General features: G+C 39.4%; 1 protein-coding gene across 1 annotated transcript in view; it reads left to right on the top strand.

Annotated features, from left to right (window-relative positions):
- Positions 1-18,347, top strand: part of gpc5a (glypican 5a) — a 219,563-nt gene that overhangs the window by 87,259 nt on the left and 113,957 nt on the right. Inside the window, exon 7 of the mRNA XM_050049169.1 lies at positions 10,298-10,418. Coding sequence (XP_049905126.1) covers positions 10,298-10,418 — 121 coding nt within the window. The remainder of the gene's footprint in view (positions 1-10,297; positions 10,419-18,347) is intronic.

The following is an 18,347-nucleotide window of genomic DNA, read 5'->3' as shown; positions in this document are numbered from 1 at the left end:
GGATGGATGGATGGATATTTTGAATTCTGCCAAATAGTGAATTTCAGCTACAATTTATACAAAACTGTGATTATCCTCGTTGTGATGTTGTTAATTTAAAATGGCTGTAATCATTATTTTTTTTAATAACGATGCATCACATGATAAATCTATGTGAAAATGCGACAGTTTGAAAAAAGGTCACTGGAATTGTTGAACCTTCAGAGAATTATCAGCTGAATCTGCAGCTCCCGTCGGCTTTATGGAACTTTATAGCGAATTTTAGCTCATTGTTTTAGCATCTCAGCAACGACTATACTGTTTGGGGTTACTTATACTGCTGTCACGGTGATGGGTGGATTATGAGACAATTGGCCCCTGGGCACAGATATGGAAAGAGCTCCACCACTTATCCTACATAGGATTAGACACACAGACTGTATGGTGGTTTTGCATCTCTTTGTAGTAGTTATGCATCTTTTTGTGGTCATTTGTGTCTCTTTGTGGTTGTGTTGCTTATTTTTGTTGTTATTTTGTGTCTCTTTGCATCTTGCATCCATGTCTCTTCCTGGGTGGTATGTGTTTATTTGACATTTGACATTTTCCAAGTGAAGGCCAGGGGGCCCCTGACACTTTGGGTCCCTAGGCCTGTGCCCGGTAGGCCTGTTTAATAATCCATCCATGCACATAGTGTCCTTTGTTCCTCTGCCACTAACTTTGCTCAGCAGCAAGCAGCAGACAGACGAAGTTGAAGACTAGCTGGTGAACACAGCAGATAATTTAGCAACAAAGGCACCAGAAATTTCTCTCAGGAGTTGGTAGAGACCAAAAACAGAGCAAAAAGAGAGTGAATATTGGACTTACATTCACCAGGTGGCCTGAAATATGACTCCACACGAACTACTGGATGTGTAAATCAGCAACAATTTTGACTAGAACGCCTCTTGAAGTTGGATTTCCAACTCGGAAAGTCGAAGGCAAAATCCAATATGGCTGCTCCACGCATTAACGGTTGCGAAAGCTGTAGTACAATACAGTTTATCAGCCCTTCTATCTTGCTTGTGTCTCACGAAAACAGTCTTCCTGTCCAACTTCTACCTGTGGACATGTTGCAACAGTGTTTGCACAAACTACAGTGTAATGCATTGTTATCAGCTGGCATTGCTAACAATGGCTAACCTAGCTTGAACTGGTATTGCTAACATGGTGGTTGCCCAACATGTACTGGAACATGATCAACTTGGGTGTGACGTCATTCCTAGTTCTGAACTCCGACTTTGGAGGTACATGGATTGTGCAATTGGTTTCAACATTCTGATTACATGGTCTAGATATTTTTGCAGGTATCTGCTTTACATCTCGTGCACAGTGTCCAGGCTAACATATTCACTATAAAGCTAAGTAATTCCCTGAGCAACAACCATAGCAACAACTCAGACGTGTTTATCAGCTTTTAGTGTCCCCTGAAAAGTTGATTTTGCAACTTCTGTGCAACTTGCATTTCTGCATTTGGTTGTTTCAACTTTTTTGCTGCATATGTGTTGTCAAATTGGTAAGAACTGGTGTGTTTTCCATAAGTTGGAGTGTGTTACGTGACGATCAATTTCATGCCTTATTCCCAACTGTTCCTTGTCTAAGCCTCAATCAAAAAGATACACATCAGAAAATCCATCTAAGACAAACATATTAGAAATAGAAAGCATCAAATTTGTCTCAGTGGCTTGCATTTTTGTGTTTCGTGCACAACCACAGTGTTACAGTGCACTGGATTGTAGAAAAGTCATGCTCCTCTTGTGCTATGATAACAGCAAATTGCTTCGATGTACCAATCCTATCCTGAGGTCAAGGAATGAGGCAAAGGAGGCCTCAAATTTCTTTGTTCCAGACGTGAAGGTTTTGCACTTCCAGACAAATATAGTTGGATGAGATAGGGATAAGAGCCAAGAATAAAATGATTGAAATTTTCAATCTGGAGCTGAACAGCTAGTATGAGCAAAGATGAGATGCAAACCAAGAATCCCTTTGGGGGGAGAAGGATATGGATTATAGGATCCTTCTGCTGGTCCACAGAGACACAGGCAATCACTCAGCTGTTTGATATCCTCTTGTAGCTTGTGCTTGATGCTACTGTGTGCTTTTTACTCACCCTGAAGAATACGTGATGACTATGATCAATGTGTTTTATCTATGACACCTTTTAAGGAGCAGACCCTTATTTTCTGGGGTTGCAACTCCCCGAGAAGCTTTGTGTTGCATTGCCAGCCCTGCAGCATGTTATAAGAGATTGTATGTGTTTCAGGTTATGGATCCCAGTGGCATAATGAAATAGATTGCTTACTGAATGCAAGAGGAGCTGCCGTTATATATGTGTGTATGTGTGTGTGTGTGTGTGTGTGTGCATGGTTACAAGTGATATTTTATATATTCCTCCACATTTAACTGCACTAAATTCATGCATGTCTGAGGTTATCACAATATAAAACAGCTCTTGGCCATAACATACAGTTTTTTTCATACAGATGTGAGGCCATACACATTTTCATTGGGTGGAAGTGGGCACAGATGGCTCTGATGTAATCTCCTCAATCTGCTATTAATCATACTGTACAGAAAGGAGGAAAAAGACTGCAGTAAAGGTCATGGCGAGGTGGATTTTGCACTATTTGTTACACAGGATGGCGTCTCACGATAAGCAACCTATGAGATTATCAAACGCTACAAGTGCGTGTGGGCACAGTAACCTCCCCTTACCATCGATTTTTTTTACCTTTATTTTTTTTTAACAGGTATACCCTTAACAATTTATAGCAGCATCAAGAGCAGCACCAGACCCAAGGACTATCTTCATTCCAGTTCTTACACATACAATCTCCATCTCAGCAGGTGTGTCCAGGGATTAAACAGAGCTGGAGGCAGCAGGATCATAGCTCCAGTATACACGGTTCAGGTGCAGTTTAGTCCCAACACATCAGCCTCAAGCCGCAGGCGCCTGCTGCAGCGAGCAAAGAGGGCCTTCACTTTTGCACTTACATTTTGGTCGATGTGCACAAGGAGCCAAATTATTCAAACGAATCATGTTATGGCAGAAAATCTGGGAACTTGTTGACATGCACTGCAGTAACCTGGTTACTACTCTAAAATCAGACATGCAGCTAGTCAACCCACAAGATGTCTCCACTTTCCTACATTCACACTGATTTTTACATGAACAGAATTTTTTATGAGAGGTGTTATTACTCAGCTTTGGGTGAAGAGAGGTGTGTGTGTTTTGATGTAGTGTTGAATTTTTTATTAAATTTTTTGATTTTATTGTATTATTTTATCTGTTATTTTATCATTTTATTTTTTATTTATTTATTTTATTTTGTATTTTATTGTATTTTTATTTTATTTTATTCATTTTTATTTTTAACTATCAAATATCTTTGATCGTTTTTAACAAATTTAGTCAACCTGATCCTTTTTTTGACCAAGTTTTAGTTTACATAAAGTATGGGCATTTTTAGTCATCAGATTATATTGAACATTTTAGTCAACCTAATTCGTCAAAAAACAATAATTTTGACATTTTATTCACAATTTATTTCACATAAGATTTTCTCTTACCATCATGTGGTGAACACACAGATTGGTCTAGTGGTCTGATAGGATCAGTTTAAGGAAGACATCAAATATGGGCATAAATATCACCTTGTTTCTTTATCCCAAGCCCCGTTGTTGTTATTGTTAACTTTAATTTATGTGAGGTATTCTGTGGTCATTGTATGCTGCCGGTGTAATCCTGATACGGCACGTGTAGCACAGGACATGAAACTGCTGCACTGTTGTCTCCTCTTTCTGGACAACAAAAATAAAAAGGTGATTTTAGTAAAGTTCTTTTAAACTACATTTTAGTTTCATCTTTTTCGTCAACAATATTGCATGATAAAAATCACAGTTAGTGTTTAATGACGTTGGTGCTGTCCTGTTCTGTGTCATCTTAGTCATGGAAGAAAAGGTCTTTCACAAACATATTAGGTCATAGTTTTCAATAACAAAATTGAAAGTAATATGATGCTTCAGTTTTATGAGTTTTAGTAGTCACTGTAATTGTATTTATTTATTTATCTATTAGGAACAGTGCTCGTTAATCAACATTAGAAAATAACAGTGCTAAAGTTTGACAGATTTTCATGCAGTTGCTTTGCCAGAATGTTAAAATAGCCTAAACTGCAGAACAGATGAGTCTCAATATTAACTACACTTGTGCACATTATATTTATATTTAACATTACAAATACTCATTCATTCATTTCCGTAACCACTTATCCTCTTGAGGGTCGTGGGGGCACTGGAGCCTATCCCAGCTGACATTGGGCAAGAGGCAGGGTTCACCCTGGACAGGTCACCAGACTATCACAGGGCTGACACATAGAGACGGACAACCATTCACACTCACATTCACACCACATATGGTGCAGTAAAAATGGTTTAAAGTAGAGTTGTTGCGACACTAATGTCAGTATCAGAAATGCCTCTGACACTGCCTTAAATGCTGAATTGGATATCTGCGAGTACGCTAGATCATGCACTGCTCTAATACCAAGTAATTTATTAATAAACTTTGTTTCACATTTGTATAAATTGTCAGTTTTCCCAGAAATCAATTCATCTTCTCCACATAAAAACAGTAGCCTACACAGCAGGTGGTTTAAGGTGGTTTAACGCTAGCCATTAGCCAAATGTGAGCAATATTGGCAGTATTTTACACTGGAAAGTCTCACCGGTAAAAAGGCAACGGCGAAGGCTTTGGAGGCCGTTTACACCTTGCCCGCTATTTTCATAAACGGACATTTCACCGTCTCCGTTTTCAAAAAGATCTTCGTTTACACTTACCCGTGTATATATACACAAGAGCATGCCAAACCTGTAGGTGGCAGTGTAATGACAAGCTCAAGCCGTCCATGTATCCATTGTCACCATAGCAACATAGGTCGCACTTTTGACACAGGCGCAAGTTCCGGTGCATACTGTGACGTCGGCTGCCTATAACTCCGTTTATCTCCGTTTATCTCAGTTTACATGCAAACGCGCAACCGGAGTTTTCCAAAATCTCCACTCTGGTCGGAGTTTTTAGAAAGACTCGTTTTCAGAGGAGAAATCTCCGTTTGCGTGTAAATGAAGGGCACAAACGAAGGAAGATGTCTCCGTTTATCAAAATCACCGTGTACGTGTAAACGGCCTCTCAGTTTCACATTTCGTAGTATAGGCTACAGCTGCTCCTTTTTTTCAACGGTATTGAATCAGAACTTGTTATTGGTGGAAATGCAAGTTAAGGTGTCACAATCAATATCAGCAAGGCAACATCTCTAATTTAAAGAATCCAGCAAAGCTAAAAAACATTGAAACCCACAGACCAAGAACTTTTCAACAGAGCAAAGCAAGTGTCTTAAAGTGTTATGATACACCGAGTTTCTCCCGTTAACTCCCAGGAACATCCCCACTCTGTGTGGCAGTTTTGGTGTGATGCACTTTGACTGAAAAAGGCTTTCTGACAAAAGAAAAAACAGCTATAAAACACTGAAGGAAATTCACCGAGCATCAAAACACTCCAAATCTAGTCTTTTTATTTTCACAATTAGAACCATTAGGCCCAATATGAATGAATCAAAAGGTCTGTAACATATTATTTCCCTCAAATAATTTTGAAAGGGTTTACGTCCTTGAATCCAGGCTCTTCAGAAGATGGTGTCAAGTGCATGTAGCCAAAATCAACAGCTCCAGAAACACTGAAAAAAAAAGATAAAACTAGAAAAGCACTCAGTTAGTGCAGACCTCTGCCAAGTAGGTGATATTCCCTCCCCCTCTGCATCAGATTTTGCAGCCTGCATCACAATTAGGTTATTTGCATCACTATCATTATTAGGTTATATATACCTTCACCATGGAGACACTGTGTTGTATTTATTTCGTTTTTATTTTGTACCACACAGAGTTTTATCAAACGTGTGCTCTTCTGTGAAGAAAATATTTTTTCCAGCGGATGTCTTAGTTACAACATGATTGAGCTAACTGGAGTAGTTTCATGTTGTATCCGACAACGGGAGGCGTTTGACAGATGACGTCCTGATGTTAGCTTTGCTGCTAGTGTTAGCTGTCCCTGTCAGCTGCAGCCACTGATGCTTTCTAGACATCGTGATTTCCCAGAACTGAATAAATATCACACATAGCAACACAAAACTGCTTTGCTAGCTCAACCGTGTTGTAACTAAGATATTCGCTGGCAAAAATATTTGTAGTTATTACCTATTACAGACACCGCTAACGGCTAACAGGGCTAACAGCTAACGGTTAGCCCAGCTAAACGTGCACACAGAAATAGTACAGTGATGGTTTACTACCCGGAAGTATTTGTAAACAACAAGGCGATTCCCTCTATAGTCCGGACGGACGGATGAATCATGGCCTTGTAAAAGATTATGTTTGTTTCTTTTAGTTGGCGAGAATGTGTTGCCGCAAACGTGACAAACATCCACTAACTTTGACGGCGTTTTCTGCGAGCGTGGCTGAGCCATTTTGTACCGCTACACGTGTTTCTAGTGGGACTATGTTTACAAGCACAAGAGTTCAGCGAGCCACCGAAGGACCGCCCTGCAGATTTACTATTGGTTCTGCAGCGTAGAGAGTTTTTTTAAACTCTGAAATTGTATCCGCCCATCTAAACACAAAATCAGGGAGAAAGTCATCAGTCTTTAGTTAAGCAAAGCAAAGACTGACTTGTGAGTCTATTGGAATTGCTGCTGAGGCTGTCAGACAACAGACTTTATTTATTATTTTAACCACTTTGCTTCAACCGATCACCAAAATTCTATCATCTGTTCCTTGTCCTATTATCCACCTTTCCTGAAAAATTCATCAAAATCTGTTCATAACTTTATGAGTTATTTGGCAGACAAACAAACAGACAAACAGACCAACGCCGGCAAAAACATAACCTCCTTGGCGGAGGTAATGAAGAGACTCTTCAGATACAAAAAGAATGTATTTATTCCATGTGCAAAAGATGTTTGCTGATGAGTTCATTTGATAAGGGATAGGATTACATACAATGGTCTTTTCACCTTTGTCACTTTTTTTTGTTGCATTGTGTCACCTTTTGCACATGGAACACATTTATTCTTTTACCATTTGATGTTAAAAGTAAATTTAAAGGAAAATGACATGATGAGTCACATGATGGAGCAAACTCTATCCCAAATGATGCGGAAAAGAAACTTCAATAATGTCTCAAAAGATTGTGTTTTTATAAATCTGCGGGAACAAAAGCGTTTTTATAAACACATTTTGGCAATGTGCATCTGCTCTCCAAATTACCAAAGCACTTTTGTTGTAGACAGATTTTAAATGTTCACTTTAATATTTCATTTGACACAGCTGCCAGAAGAACAACAGCAGCCACGGCAGAGACGGAGAGCACAGAGGCCACATAGAAAGAGAAGAAAGAGCCGAATAAGAAAAATAATGGTGATAACAGACTACTGGCTGATAAAAATTTCAAAAAGGACACTGAATGGCAGCTGTATTTTTCCAAAACTAATCACTTGGAGGCGTTATGACGTGCAGGAATTTACATCAAAATTACATCTCAAGGACCCAGACATCAGGACTGAATTTGAATTCTGCCATGCACCTTTTCTTTTAAATAAATTAGACACCGTGCTTCCTGCACTTTATTTATTCATACTTTTTATGTCTTTCTGACCTTGTTTTGCTTGAAGAGCACACACCAATTTGTGTGAGCTGCCACACAATCACCCACCGGTCATTTAAGCCACTGATAGTTTTTTATGTTTTATTTCTAATTCTCTGATCCAGATATTTAAATTCAAAGAGGCACTGGGCCGACACCTCTGTGGTCTGCTGCGTCTGACACACATACACACACACACACACACATACCCACACACACACACACACATAGCGCTCAGTAGGTCTTTCAGCAATGAGTGACTTCACCTTGATCTACTAGTTTGATTAAATGATATGCTGGAGATTGAGATGTGAGTGAATTGTGCTCACTCACCAGCTGCCATGGTCAAAGTCATTACAGGTGACAGACTGTATTCAAACTAAAGAGTGAGGAGTCCTTGAGGTGAACTGAAGCCTGTTACTGAGCTATAACAACAATGAACTGCTTCAGAACAAGGATTAATGCCGCATATTGAAACGTTAAAGCACAAATCCTAAATGAATAGTTGAGTATACTGTACTCACACACTGCGGTTTAATAGTTTCATATCAAAGAGAGACGATAAAGAGCTTGATATATGGTTTTTCATAAAGCGTACATGTACTGTGATATGAAGCCTCGCAGCACTGCAGCAGAGACACACGGCTGCTCATGCGCACATGTGCAGGTGAATCATGTTTCACCCCCACATCACAAATCCCACTGTAACCGCAGGGGTGTGCCTACAGATGAATTATACCATCACCATGTGTGAGTTCAGAATATCGATCATTCTTTAGTATTGCTCCACAAGTGCAAACTGATAATGTATTGGACTTTATTCAGTGTCATCTTTGCTCTTCCAACACATCACCTATGTATTTCTCAGGGGTGAAAAAAGTACTCTATTTCTTAGAAGTACCAGATGTAAAAATATTCCATCACAAGCAAATATCCTGCATCAAAAAAAGTAAGTGTTATTAGCAAAATGTATTAAAAGTAAAAACTCTTTCTGCTCTTCCTGCAGATACTATTGCTTCAGTGTAAGTAGGATTTTACTGTTGCTCAGGAGGTAGAGCAGGTTGTTCACTAATCAAAAGATCGGCGGTTCAGTCCCTGGCTCCTCCATTCCACATGTTGAAGTAACCTTGAGCAAGATACTGAACCCCAAATTGCTCCCGATGGCTGTTCCATCAGTGTGTGAGTGTGTTTAAAAAAAAAAAAAAGTCTAGTAGGTGGCTCTTTGTATGGTAGCCTCGGCCACCAGTGTATGAATGTGTGTGTGAATGTGACTCATAGTGTAAAAAGCGCTTTGAGTGGTCGGAGGACTAGAAAAGGGGTTATATCCTTTCCCAAGTCAAATCATGCCGCGTTGATTTGTGTTTCCTTCGTCAGTTTTAACATGCAACATAGCGGACTCCCTTCTCCCCCTGAAACAAGCATGTGTCACAGCGTTTTTAAAAGTCTCTGTGTGTTCAGCTCCGAGTACTGTTGTAGCTGAATTTCTGTGCTTCGGAGTTTAGTTTCTCTCCTGTGTCCTGTTTTTACTTATCTGCTCTATTTTACTGTTTCATGTTCACTCCCACCTGTATAGGAGTTAAGTTAAGTTACTGCTGATGAAAACCCAACATTTCCTTATTTTGCTGCTTCACAATAAAAGCCTTTAAAACAAAACAAAATAATAGGGGAATTTATAGTGAAGAATTTAAAGGAAATTAAATGTGTTTGTCACCGAACTAAAGGAACTTTGTAGCTGCTTTTCTTCAATAAAAACAAGTCTGTTAATACAGCAGGGAGGAAAATAAAAGCAGAAACCGCCACAGTGAGATGTTGATGAAGAGCTGCAGACACCACTGCAAACAGCTCACCTCCAACGGGTAGTCTTCTTTCACCTGCCCTGCTGAGTGATTTACATAAAAACACTTGCAGCAAAATAGCAAGGGACTTTAGCTGCAGATGAGCCCACTGCTTTTAAATGTCATCACTCTGGAGCCACATTCAGCTCTTCAGCCACTCTCCAGTGGATATGGTTATTTTTTTAACATTTAACATTAACGTAAAATGATTCTTACAGTAGCCACCTGTAAAAATGTGTAGCCTATACACCAAATAAAAAGAAAATATTTTCGTAATATTTCATAATGACCTGTATCCCAAACACACACCATGTGAAACTGTACGTGGGCAACTGTGCACTTAATGGGTATGGACTAGTTATTAATGGTGATAGGCTGTGTTGCCTTCACTATAAGGCTCAAATGTTTTGCACCTGCAGAGTGATGCTGTTTTTTTTTGGCAAAAAATGTGTCTTTTAATAGTGAAGATTACTGACTGCTGCCTTAAATCTTACACACTGCTCCCTTAACAATGCATTGTGTGCTTATGATCTTAACGTGGAGAGAAACGAGTACCTACTCCTGTCAAATAAATGTAGTGGAGTAAAACATACTCACTCAAGTAAAGTACGCGTGGCTCAGAATTATACTTAATTATGGTATGTCTGCGTTATGTACCTCTAACTAGCCACCAGTGGTTCTCATGTTGTAACAGGACTGATGGAATATGAAAACACTTACAAACCTCTCTCTGTGTCTTGTATTTTGTTCACAGCTACACCCTCCGTGTGGTTGGCAACGGGATCAAGGCTCAGAGTGCCAACCCTGAAGTCAAAGTGAAGGGAGCAGATCCTGTAATCAATCAGATCATTGACAAGCTGAAACACATCAATCAGGTGAGCCTCTCTCTTTCTCTCTTCATATTTACTGTACGTACATTATACCATTTCTTCCTTTTTTTTTTGCAGCTCCCACTCCACTTTAAGTCTATATTTCCATCCCTCATTCAGTCAGACATATGGTAACTGTCTCCTCAGGCAATCTGCTAATCCTCTGTGCGTCTTTGTTGGTTTATGGAACATTAAGTATCTCTCGTTAGCTTTTGGCTCGTTCTTCAAGGTACACAGAAACGACTGCTGAAGCCCTTTACTCTTTACCTTTAAATAATTATATCTACTTTCATATTACCAGTAAGTAAAGGCTAATAGGAAACTATTCTCAAATGCAAAATCATCTGCAGGCAATGAAAAAAAAAATCAATCATTACACGTTTAGAAACCCATTTGGTCTGGTTTGCGTGTCTTCATATTTACAAAATTCTTTCTCTGCTCTTTGTCGAAATCAATGTAGCTTTTCTATCAGCCAGCCTGCTCCTCTGCAGTTTGTGCTGCTGTGGCTCCTTTCACTGCTGTTTATCTCTCAGGATGATGAGATTAGGGCAGTTTACGGGAGCACTTTCTCTTCTGTAGCTTCAATAACAGCTGCTGTAGCAGCCTCCGGGTTGTTGCACTGCAGCAGCAGCTTCACATGTCTGTTGCTTTGGTTTTCCAAGTGGCAGGCTGAAGGCCAGGTCATCTCTCTTGACCTCGCGCTGGCACCCCCTCCCTGACTAATTCACACCATCTGTGGGATGTCAGAACACATAAATCTATATCATAACCATTTGAGAGTGCCTGATCTGCCTCGTTGACATTCATTGTGCATATGTCTTCTTCTCTGTGTATTATCAGTATCTTAAATCTGCTTCTTTATATGTCCTTGTGGTTCTGTGTTTATTTTTACCTGCAGGAGAAAAACTGTTTTATGAGCCTGAATATTCAGAGATTGTTTATCTGCTGTGAATGATTTACTGTAACCATGAAACAGATCATGATCGTCAGATCAGCAGAGATTATATCATCATTTATATTCTTGTGAGAGCAAGTACTTCGGTGTAACTTTAAACCCTCTGTTTATTTCACCAAATGTCTTTTGCACATATTCTCCTCTTTTTCTCTGTTGATCTTCGTCTTTGCTAACAACGTCACGGTAATTATGCTGTCATCTTCTCAAGGTCAGCAGAAATGATCGAAGTCATGTCCATTTATCTTACAATATTATCCTTGTGTTAACATGCATGTTAATTTACATAAGAATGTCACCAACATTTTAGTCAACATGATCTCAGAGCAAACAGCAGGCTTTTCCCGACCACTCCAAGACAGCGCCTTATCTGACTGAACAGAAAAAAATCTACGCTGACGGCACGGTGGTGCAGTGGTTAGCATTGTTGCCTCAAAGCAAGAGGATTCGTTGTTCAAGCCCAGGGTGGGGGAGCCCCTCTGTGTGGAGTTTGCGTGTTCTCCCCGGGTACTCCGGCTTCCTCCCACTGTTCAAAGACATGCAGGTTAATTGGTGACTCTAAATTGGCCATAGGTGTGAATGTGAGTGTGAATGGTTAGTCTGGTGACCTGTCCAGGGTGTACCCCGCCTCTCGCCCAATGTCAGCTGGGATAGGCTCCAGCAACCTCCGACCCCTCACAGGATAAGAAGTTACGGAAAATGAATGAATGATGACAGAGTAAACAGCAGGCTTTTCCCAACCAATATAAGACTTGGGCACAGCATTTGTTTGTTTTTCACAGTGCCTAAATCGAATGAACAGAAGAAAAAAATCTACGCTGACACATTTTGTTGTGGTTTCTGGATACGCTGCTTTTGTCCTCTTGTCTGTTGCTGTGTTGGAGTTTCACTGTGGACGAGGCTCAGGCAGCTCTTCCACACATGCTCACACACTCTTACACAGAAAAGGACAGTAATGTAATGTATCATAGTCATTTCTGAAACAACATATGATCCAACAATAGTAGTTATTGTGACAGGCCTATTGCCACAATGTACATGTGCATAAGGCATCAAGTGCTGGAGGGTGCATGAAAACAGTCATAGCCATAATGATGAACTAAATTCAAGATGAAGCACAACCACAGTAGGCACCATCAGACCATTATAGGGAATGTGATGTACAATTGCTCAAAATAAATGAAATGAATGGTGCATCAGGTTCATTAAACATTAAAAGCAGATATAATGACCGATCAATAGTCAGCGATTCACTCATTGATCCCTAGAATCATGTATGTCCCCATCTGTGAGGGACTTTAAGATCCAACTTCATTACTATCATCTTATCTTCAAGACATGCAGACTTTGTACAAATTGGTCCTGTAAAACCTACAATAACAGTTTTTTTGGCCTCTTGGGGGCAGCAGAAACAAAGTGTGAACATTGACATATGATTATTTTTAAATTAAAATGGTGAACTTGTTAGTTCCTTATTTACACACCTAGCAGTAACAGAGCAACATTACCGCTCATTCTGAGTTGTGTTAGAGAGCTAGTTGCTAACTGTGTCTGTCTGCTGTTTGGTAGTTGACAGTTAGGGTGCTTATTTTATTTTATTTTGTTACAAAGTTGTATAATTGCCTAGAGACGATTTTGTGTTCTCACGGCAGCATTAACTAACGGACCAGATAAAATGCCTTGCGTGAAAAAGCTGCTCTTGATTGGTCAGAATTTCCATGCGGGAAAAGTCCAGGAAGTTTACAAAACGTTGAAGAAGAGTTCGATTGCAAGGTAAATGTGACACTTTCTAATGTCACAATGGAGGGACAACTACGCAGGTTGATTTTAGCGCTGGTCATCGTGGACTATATTGCTGTCATTGTTCATTTTAGGTAACCATACAGTTTGAAAACGAGGCGCGGCTCCAACTAGAAAACAATGTTTTGATGCATTGGATGTGCTGAATGTGCATATTAAGGCAGTACAGGAGGAGGTGCACATTAATAATCCTCCAGGACTGTAACATGCTCATGTTTAACCCAAACAATGTGTAATGTAACTGCAGTTGGTTCAGATTGAGGTCGGAACACGTTCTCACCACAAATTAACCGCACCAGAGTTGGTTTGGAACCGAACCGAAACCACCTCTTCAAGAAGATCTTGGTCCGGTTGCGATTGCTGTGTTCACACCTGCCCAAACAAAGCGCACTTAGGGGGCAAACAAACTTGAGTTCGATTGAACTGAACCAAACAGGGCAGGTGTGAAAGCACCTTTAGTGAGCAGTGGGTTTTAGGTGCTTTTTTTGGTGATTATAGCTGCCGTCTGTGTCTGGAAATGAGGTTGATAAAGCTGGAAGTGAACCAAAACGGTAAAGTTGCTGAACCGCTCTGCAGAGCTGTGGGATTATTCTCTGTGGTTTCATCAAGAGGAGGGAGTGCCTTCACAGCAGAGGTGACATTTGATTCGTTGTTAATGTCAAAATATTGATTAAATACCCTATTGGATGAGTGGACTGCTATCTCTCCTAGTTTGACTGACAGGTATTTTGATACATGGACTACTATAAGATGACAAGTACATTTAATTTTCTTAATGTTTTCTGACACTGCTAGAGGTTTGTTTACATCGGTAATAATTGTAAACACAACAGGTAAACACTGTCGGTTTGATCAGTTCAATGGTGAAAAATGATACTGATTTGGTGTCTTCTTTCTTTCTGCTGTCTGATCTCTGTTTCTCTCTTGCCTTTGTTTTCGAATTTATATTTAAAGCAGAAACTTTTACTTACACTTGCTTTGCCTTGTTTTAAAAGTGAGACATTGTGTGAACTTGTTAGTGCTGTAACAAACAGTGATGAAAAGCAACACTTGGAGAGAACACTTGATATGTGGCTCATTATCAGTTAACTCACCTGAGAGGCAAATCTCTGGTGTGTGAAGAAACTAAGTGAAGTAGGTCTGACTTGTGGCAAAGAAACAAGAAGAAGAAAAACCACTCACAGTGTGACATTTTATTTTCAGGTTCACATCATGTACAAAAATCAGTGTGTTGCAGTACTAACAGTATATCTAAGTAGTTGGGTTTTTTTTGGCTTCAGTTTTGGAATAATATTCTGTTTTCAGCACCTTCACAGTCGTCTTTGTAATGTCTCGAATTTTTGAAGAAATCCCTGGAACAATTCAAAGACAGTGACAGATCAGATGCAGGATTTCTGTCAACAAGTTGTGACTTTGGAACATTAAAAATTGAGGTGGTTTATTAATATATGAATAAGAAGGAAAGTTTGGTATGAATGGAATAAAAATCACATCAGTGACTCCAGCTGTCGTCAGAAGGAGATGTTGGCCTTATTTGTTTGTGCAAAACACAAATATGTTGCATGTTTCATATGTATGATATCAACGTCCTAAAGCAAGGTAATATATGAGCTGACTTTTTATCAGGAGGTGGAGGGGATGGAGGATGGCGTGTCACCAAGCTGCAGATCACTGTTCAAGACCAACAAAAACCAAATCTGGTTGTGATTTAGTGAGGTATTGCTGTGTTTCTATTGGCTTTTAAGCCGTCAATCATGGGTGTTTTGTAGCGACCCATTTGTGTGTTTTCATTGGATTTTTAGGCTTCAAACCTGATGACCTGTTGGTGGGCAGATTGCCATGAAATGTTGTTTTTTACACAGACATCGCTGCTTTTTCTGTCGGGATTGTGCCCACAAAACTGGGTATTTTAGGCCAAAAAATGATCTTTGCTTACCATAACCAAGTGGCTTTAGTGCCTAAACCTAACCACATATTAAAGGATAACTGGACCCTATTTCCCTGCATAAATTGAACAAAGAGACTGATATGAAAAAGCTGAAATGGAATCACACGGAGCAACAGAACATTGCCACTGTATGTCCATTAAAAGTGGTTATTCTAATGGATTTTTACTTCTACGTCAAATCGAGTCTAGATCGAGAGTCTACCCTGTACCCTACTCCGTAGCCTGATGTGCACCTTCCCAAAAAATGTAACTACATGTTGTGGTGACGCAGACCTCCTGTCTGTTTTTGTAAGCTGAAACCATTTCCCACAGTGGAAACAAAGCTTTTATTTACCTTAATTTTACAGATAAGAAACAATAAACTGCGAAGAAATAAAGCCTCCACAAAAATAGCATTTTGAGTCTTGTGTTTAATTCATCCTTTAGGGATTTATACTTTGGGATTTATTCTGGCTTCATATGAGCACAGGAAATCTCCACTCATCACTAGGCTGATTTATACAATGTAAAATGCCATAAGCTTGTGCTAATAACATTAGCATGTTACATTTGTTTGAAAAACATGTTTAGTATAAGACAGTTATTCTGTTGGTGAACCTTGTGAGTTCTAATGGAGCCATATTTTGTACCGTTACCTTTGTTAAATGTTTCTGTTGTCCCTGGTTTCATATGAGTAGAGGAAAAGTCTGCTAGCTGCTAGGCTATTTTATACAATATAAAATGTCATAGGCTTGTGCTAACAACATTAGCATGTTGTATTTGTGGGGAAAATGTGTCCGGATAAAGACAAGTGTTTGTCTGTGAATGCTGCGAGTTATAGTGAAGCTGATTTGTGTACTCGTGTTTGAAATTGTTGCTGTAAAGCTACATTTAATGTGTGTTTTGGGTGTGTTTTGAATCAACTACACAGCACTTCACAGAAACTTCGCAGCCGACTAGTGTTTTGGAGGTGTAACTGCAGAGTGACACAGAAAAAAATGTCGTTCGCATCATCTCTTTGTTTACACGGGGAAATATGGCCCAGGTTGAAAAATGCCGAAGTTATCCTTTAACCACAGCAATATTGAAATGTTAAGTTTCAAGGTAACATATCAGTGATTTGCACAAATGTACAAGACCATTTTCTCTGTTGATCATTTTGCTGACTCACTCTTTGTACCTCAAATCAGCCGTTGTAAATAGATTTACAGAATTAGCTCAGCAAATGCAGCAGGAAATGAAAAGATAATGCAACCTTAATGAAGTGTCAACCAAAGCTTAATTACAATATGTTGTTTTTCTCCCCATTATGTTGGTTGTTTTCTTTCATTATCCCACCCCTCAGTAAGTTGGGCCGAAAACAAAGCTAAAAAAAAAAAAAGACATTGTCAGATAACCAGATGTTGCAAAACCTTTAGAAGTTTGAGGTGCAAGGACACACAGAGCTAGTGATCAGCTCGATAGGCTGTTAAAACAATTTCTGACATATTTTTAGCCACTCTAGCAGCAGTAACATCAGTCAGTTGGTTGGTCCACCACTTTGATTCAGACTGAAATATATCTCAACAGCTGCTGATTGTATTTTACACAGACATTAGACTTTGATGAACCCTGACTTTTCGCGAGCACCACCAACAGATCAAAATCTTTGCACAGGAATTCACAGACCCCAAAAGCTTTATCTAATGAGTTTGGTGATCCCCTGACTTTTCCTCTCCTGCCACAGTGAGATTCACATTCTTGGTGTTAAATTAAATGTTTCTCCAATTATCTAATGGATTGTCAGAAAATGTGTTACACACAATTACGTCCCTCTCAGGATAAATTGTACTAACTTTGGTTCCCTGACTTTTTATGTAGCAGCATCACCAGGCAATTCTTTATTGGTCCAACACTTTAGTTTATAAAAAAATACCTGCAAAACTAACATGTCCATCAGCCTCAGCTGTACTTCATGTTTAGTGCTTATTAGCAAATAGCATGCTAACGGTGCCTGGGGTGCTGCTGAAATTTAATGACAGTGAAATTAGTTCACATCCAAATAGATTGAGTTATCTTTCAAAAATACTCTCATTAGAGTCCAAACAATTATCCAGCTATGAAACACAAATTTCAGCATTAGTTTAATAACATCGTTAGCATAATAAATTGTCAAGGCAGCTGCATAAAAACATCACCAACATGATGTTTCTTAGAGCTCACCGACATAAAGAAAGGTTCCTGTTTCACCCACGTGTGACACTCTACAGCAGAGGTGTTGCAAGTACATCAACCACAGTTGGAACAAAAACCCCAGTCCAACTAATGACAAACAAAAGATAGTGCTAATTGGTACCACAGAATATTAATAATATCCAGATCAACATCTCTGAGGTATTTATAGTGTTCCTGTTGGACACAGTAAACACTGCAACAGGGGTCAGTTTTTAGCTCTCAAACAGATGGCCCTTCTTTAACTACACATGTCGTGTTAGTGTGAAAATATCAGTAATTATCATGAACAAGAATCTCCAATAAACTTTATTTGCTTTAAAGTTGGAGTGCAGAATGTTTGTCTCCCTCGTCTGACAGAGAGAGTAAATACATAAATACTGCTGATCCACGCTCAGAACGGATGCCTGCAGCTCAGCTCTTCCCCCTTCCCTTTTTTTTTTAAACCTATATTTTAAAGTGTTGACATGCATAGTGTCNTTCTTTTTTTTAACCTTTAACCTTTTTGTTTGGAACATTCACTCCAGAAACTTTTCCTGGACGCTTACTTGGATTTTCCTTCATGTCATTTGCCATACACCCAGCTGCAATATGCTCTCTTCCCCCTTCCCTTTTTTTTTTAAACCTATATTTTAAAGTGTTGACATGCATAGTGTCAGAAAAAAATATCCGAATCATGCACATATAGATGAAGCACTGAGAAAACAAAACAAGAAGCAGTACCAAATAGAAAAAGACAACAAAAAGAAAATAAATCTAACGTAAAATGAATGAAATAAACTCTCCCCCCTTTCACTCTGGCTGGTTAACGTGAAAGGGAAGTCGCCACAGACACTCAACATCAAAACTGTAGTGTACTGAGAAATACAGAGAGCTCCCACTGGCGGGGATAGGCTTAATCAATTTCAATTCAATTTTATTTATAAAGCCCAATATCACAAATCGCAATTTGCCTCACAGGGCTTTACAGCATACGACATCCCTCTGTCCTTATGACCCTCACAGCGGATAAGGAAAAACTCCCCCAAAAAAACCCTTTAACGGG

Source organism: Epinephelus moara, chromosome 1, assembly GCF_006386435.1.
Source record: "Epinephelus moara isolate mb chromosome 1, YSFRI_EMoa_1.0, whole genome shotgun sequence".
Taxonomy (NCBI): Eukaryota; Metazoa; Chordata; class Actinopteri; order Perciformes; family Serranidae; genus Epinephelus; species Epinephelus moara.
Note: the sequence above shows the minus strand (reverse complement) of the source record. Positions and strands in the feature narration are given on the sequence as shown.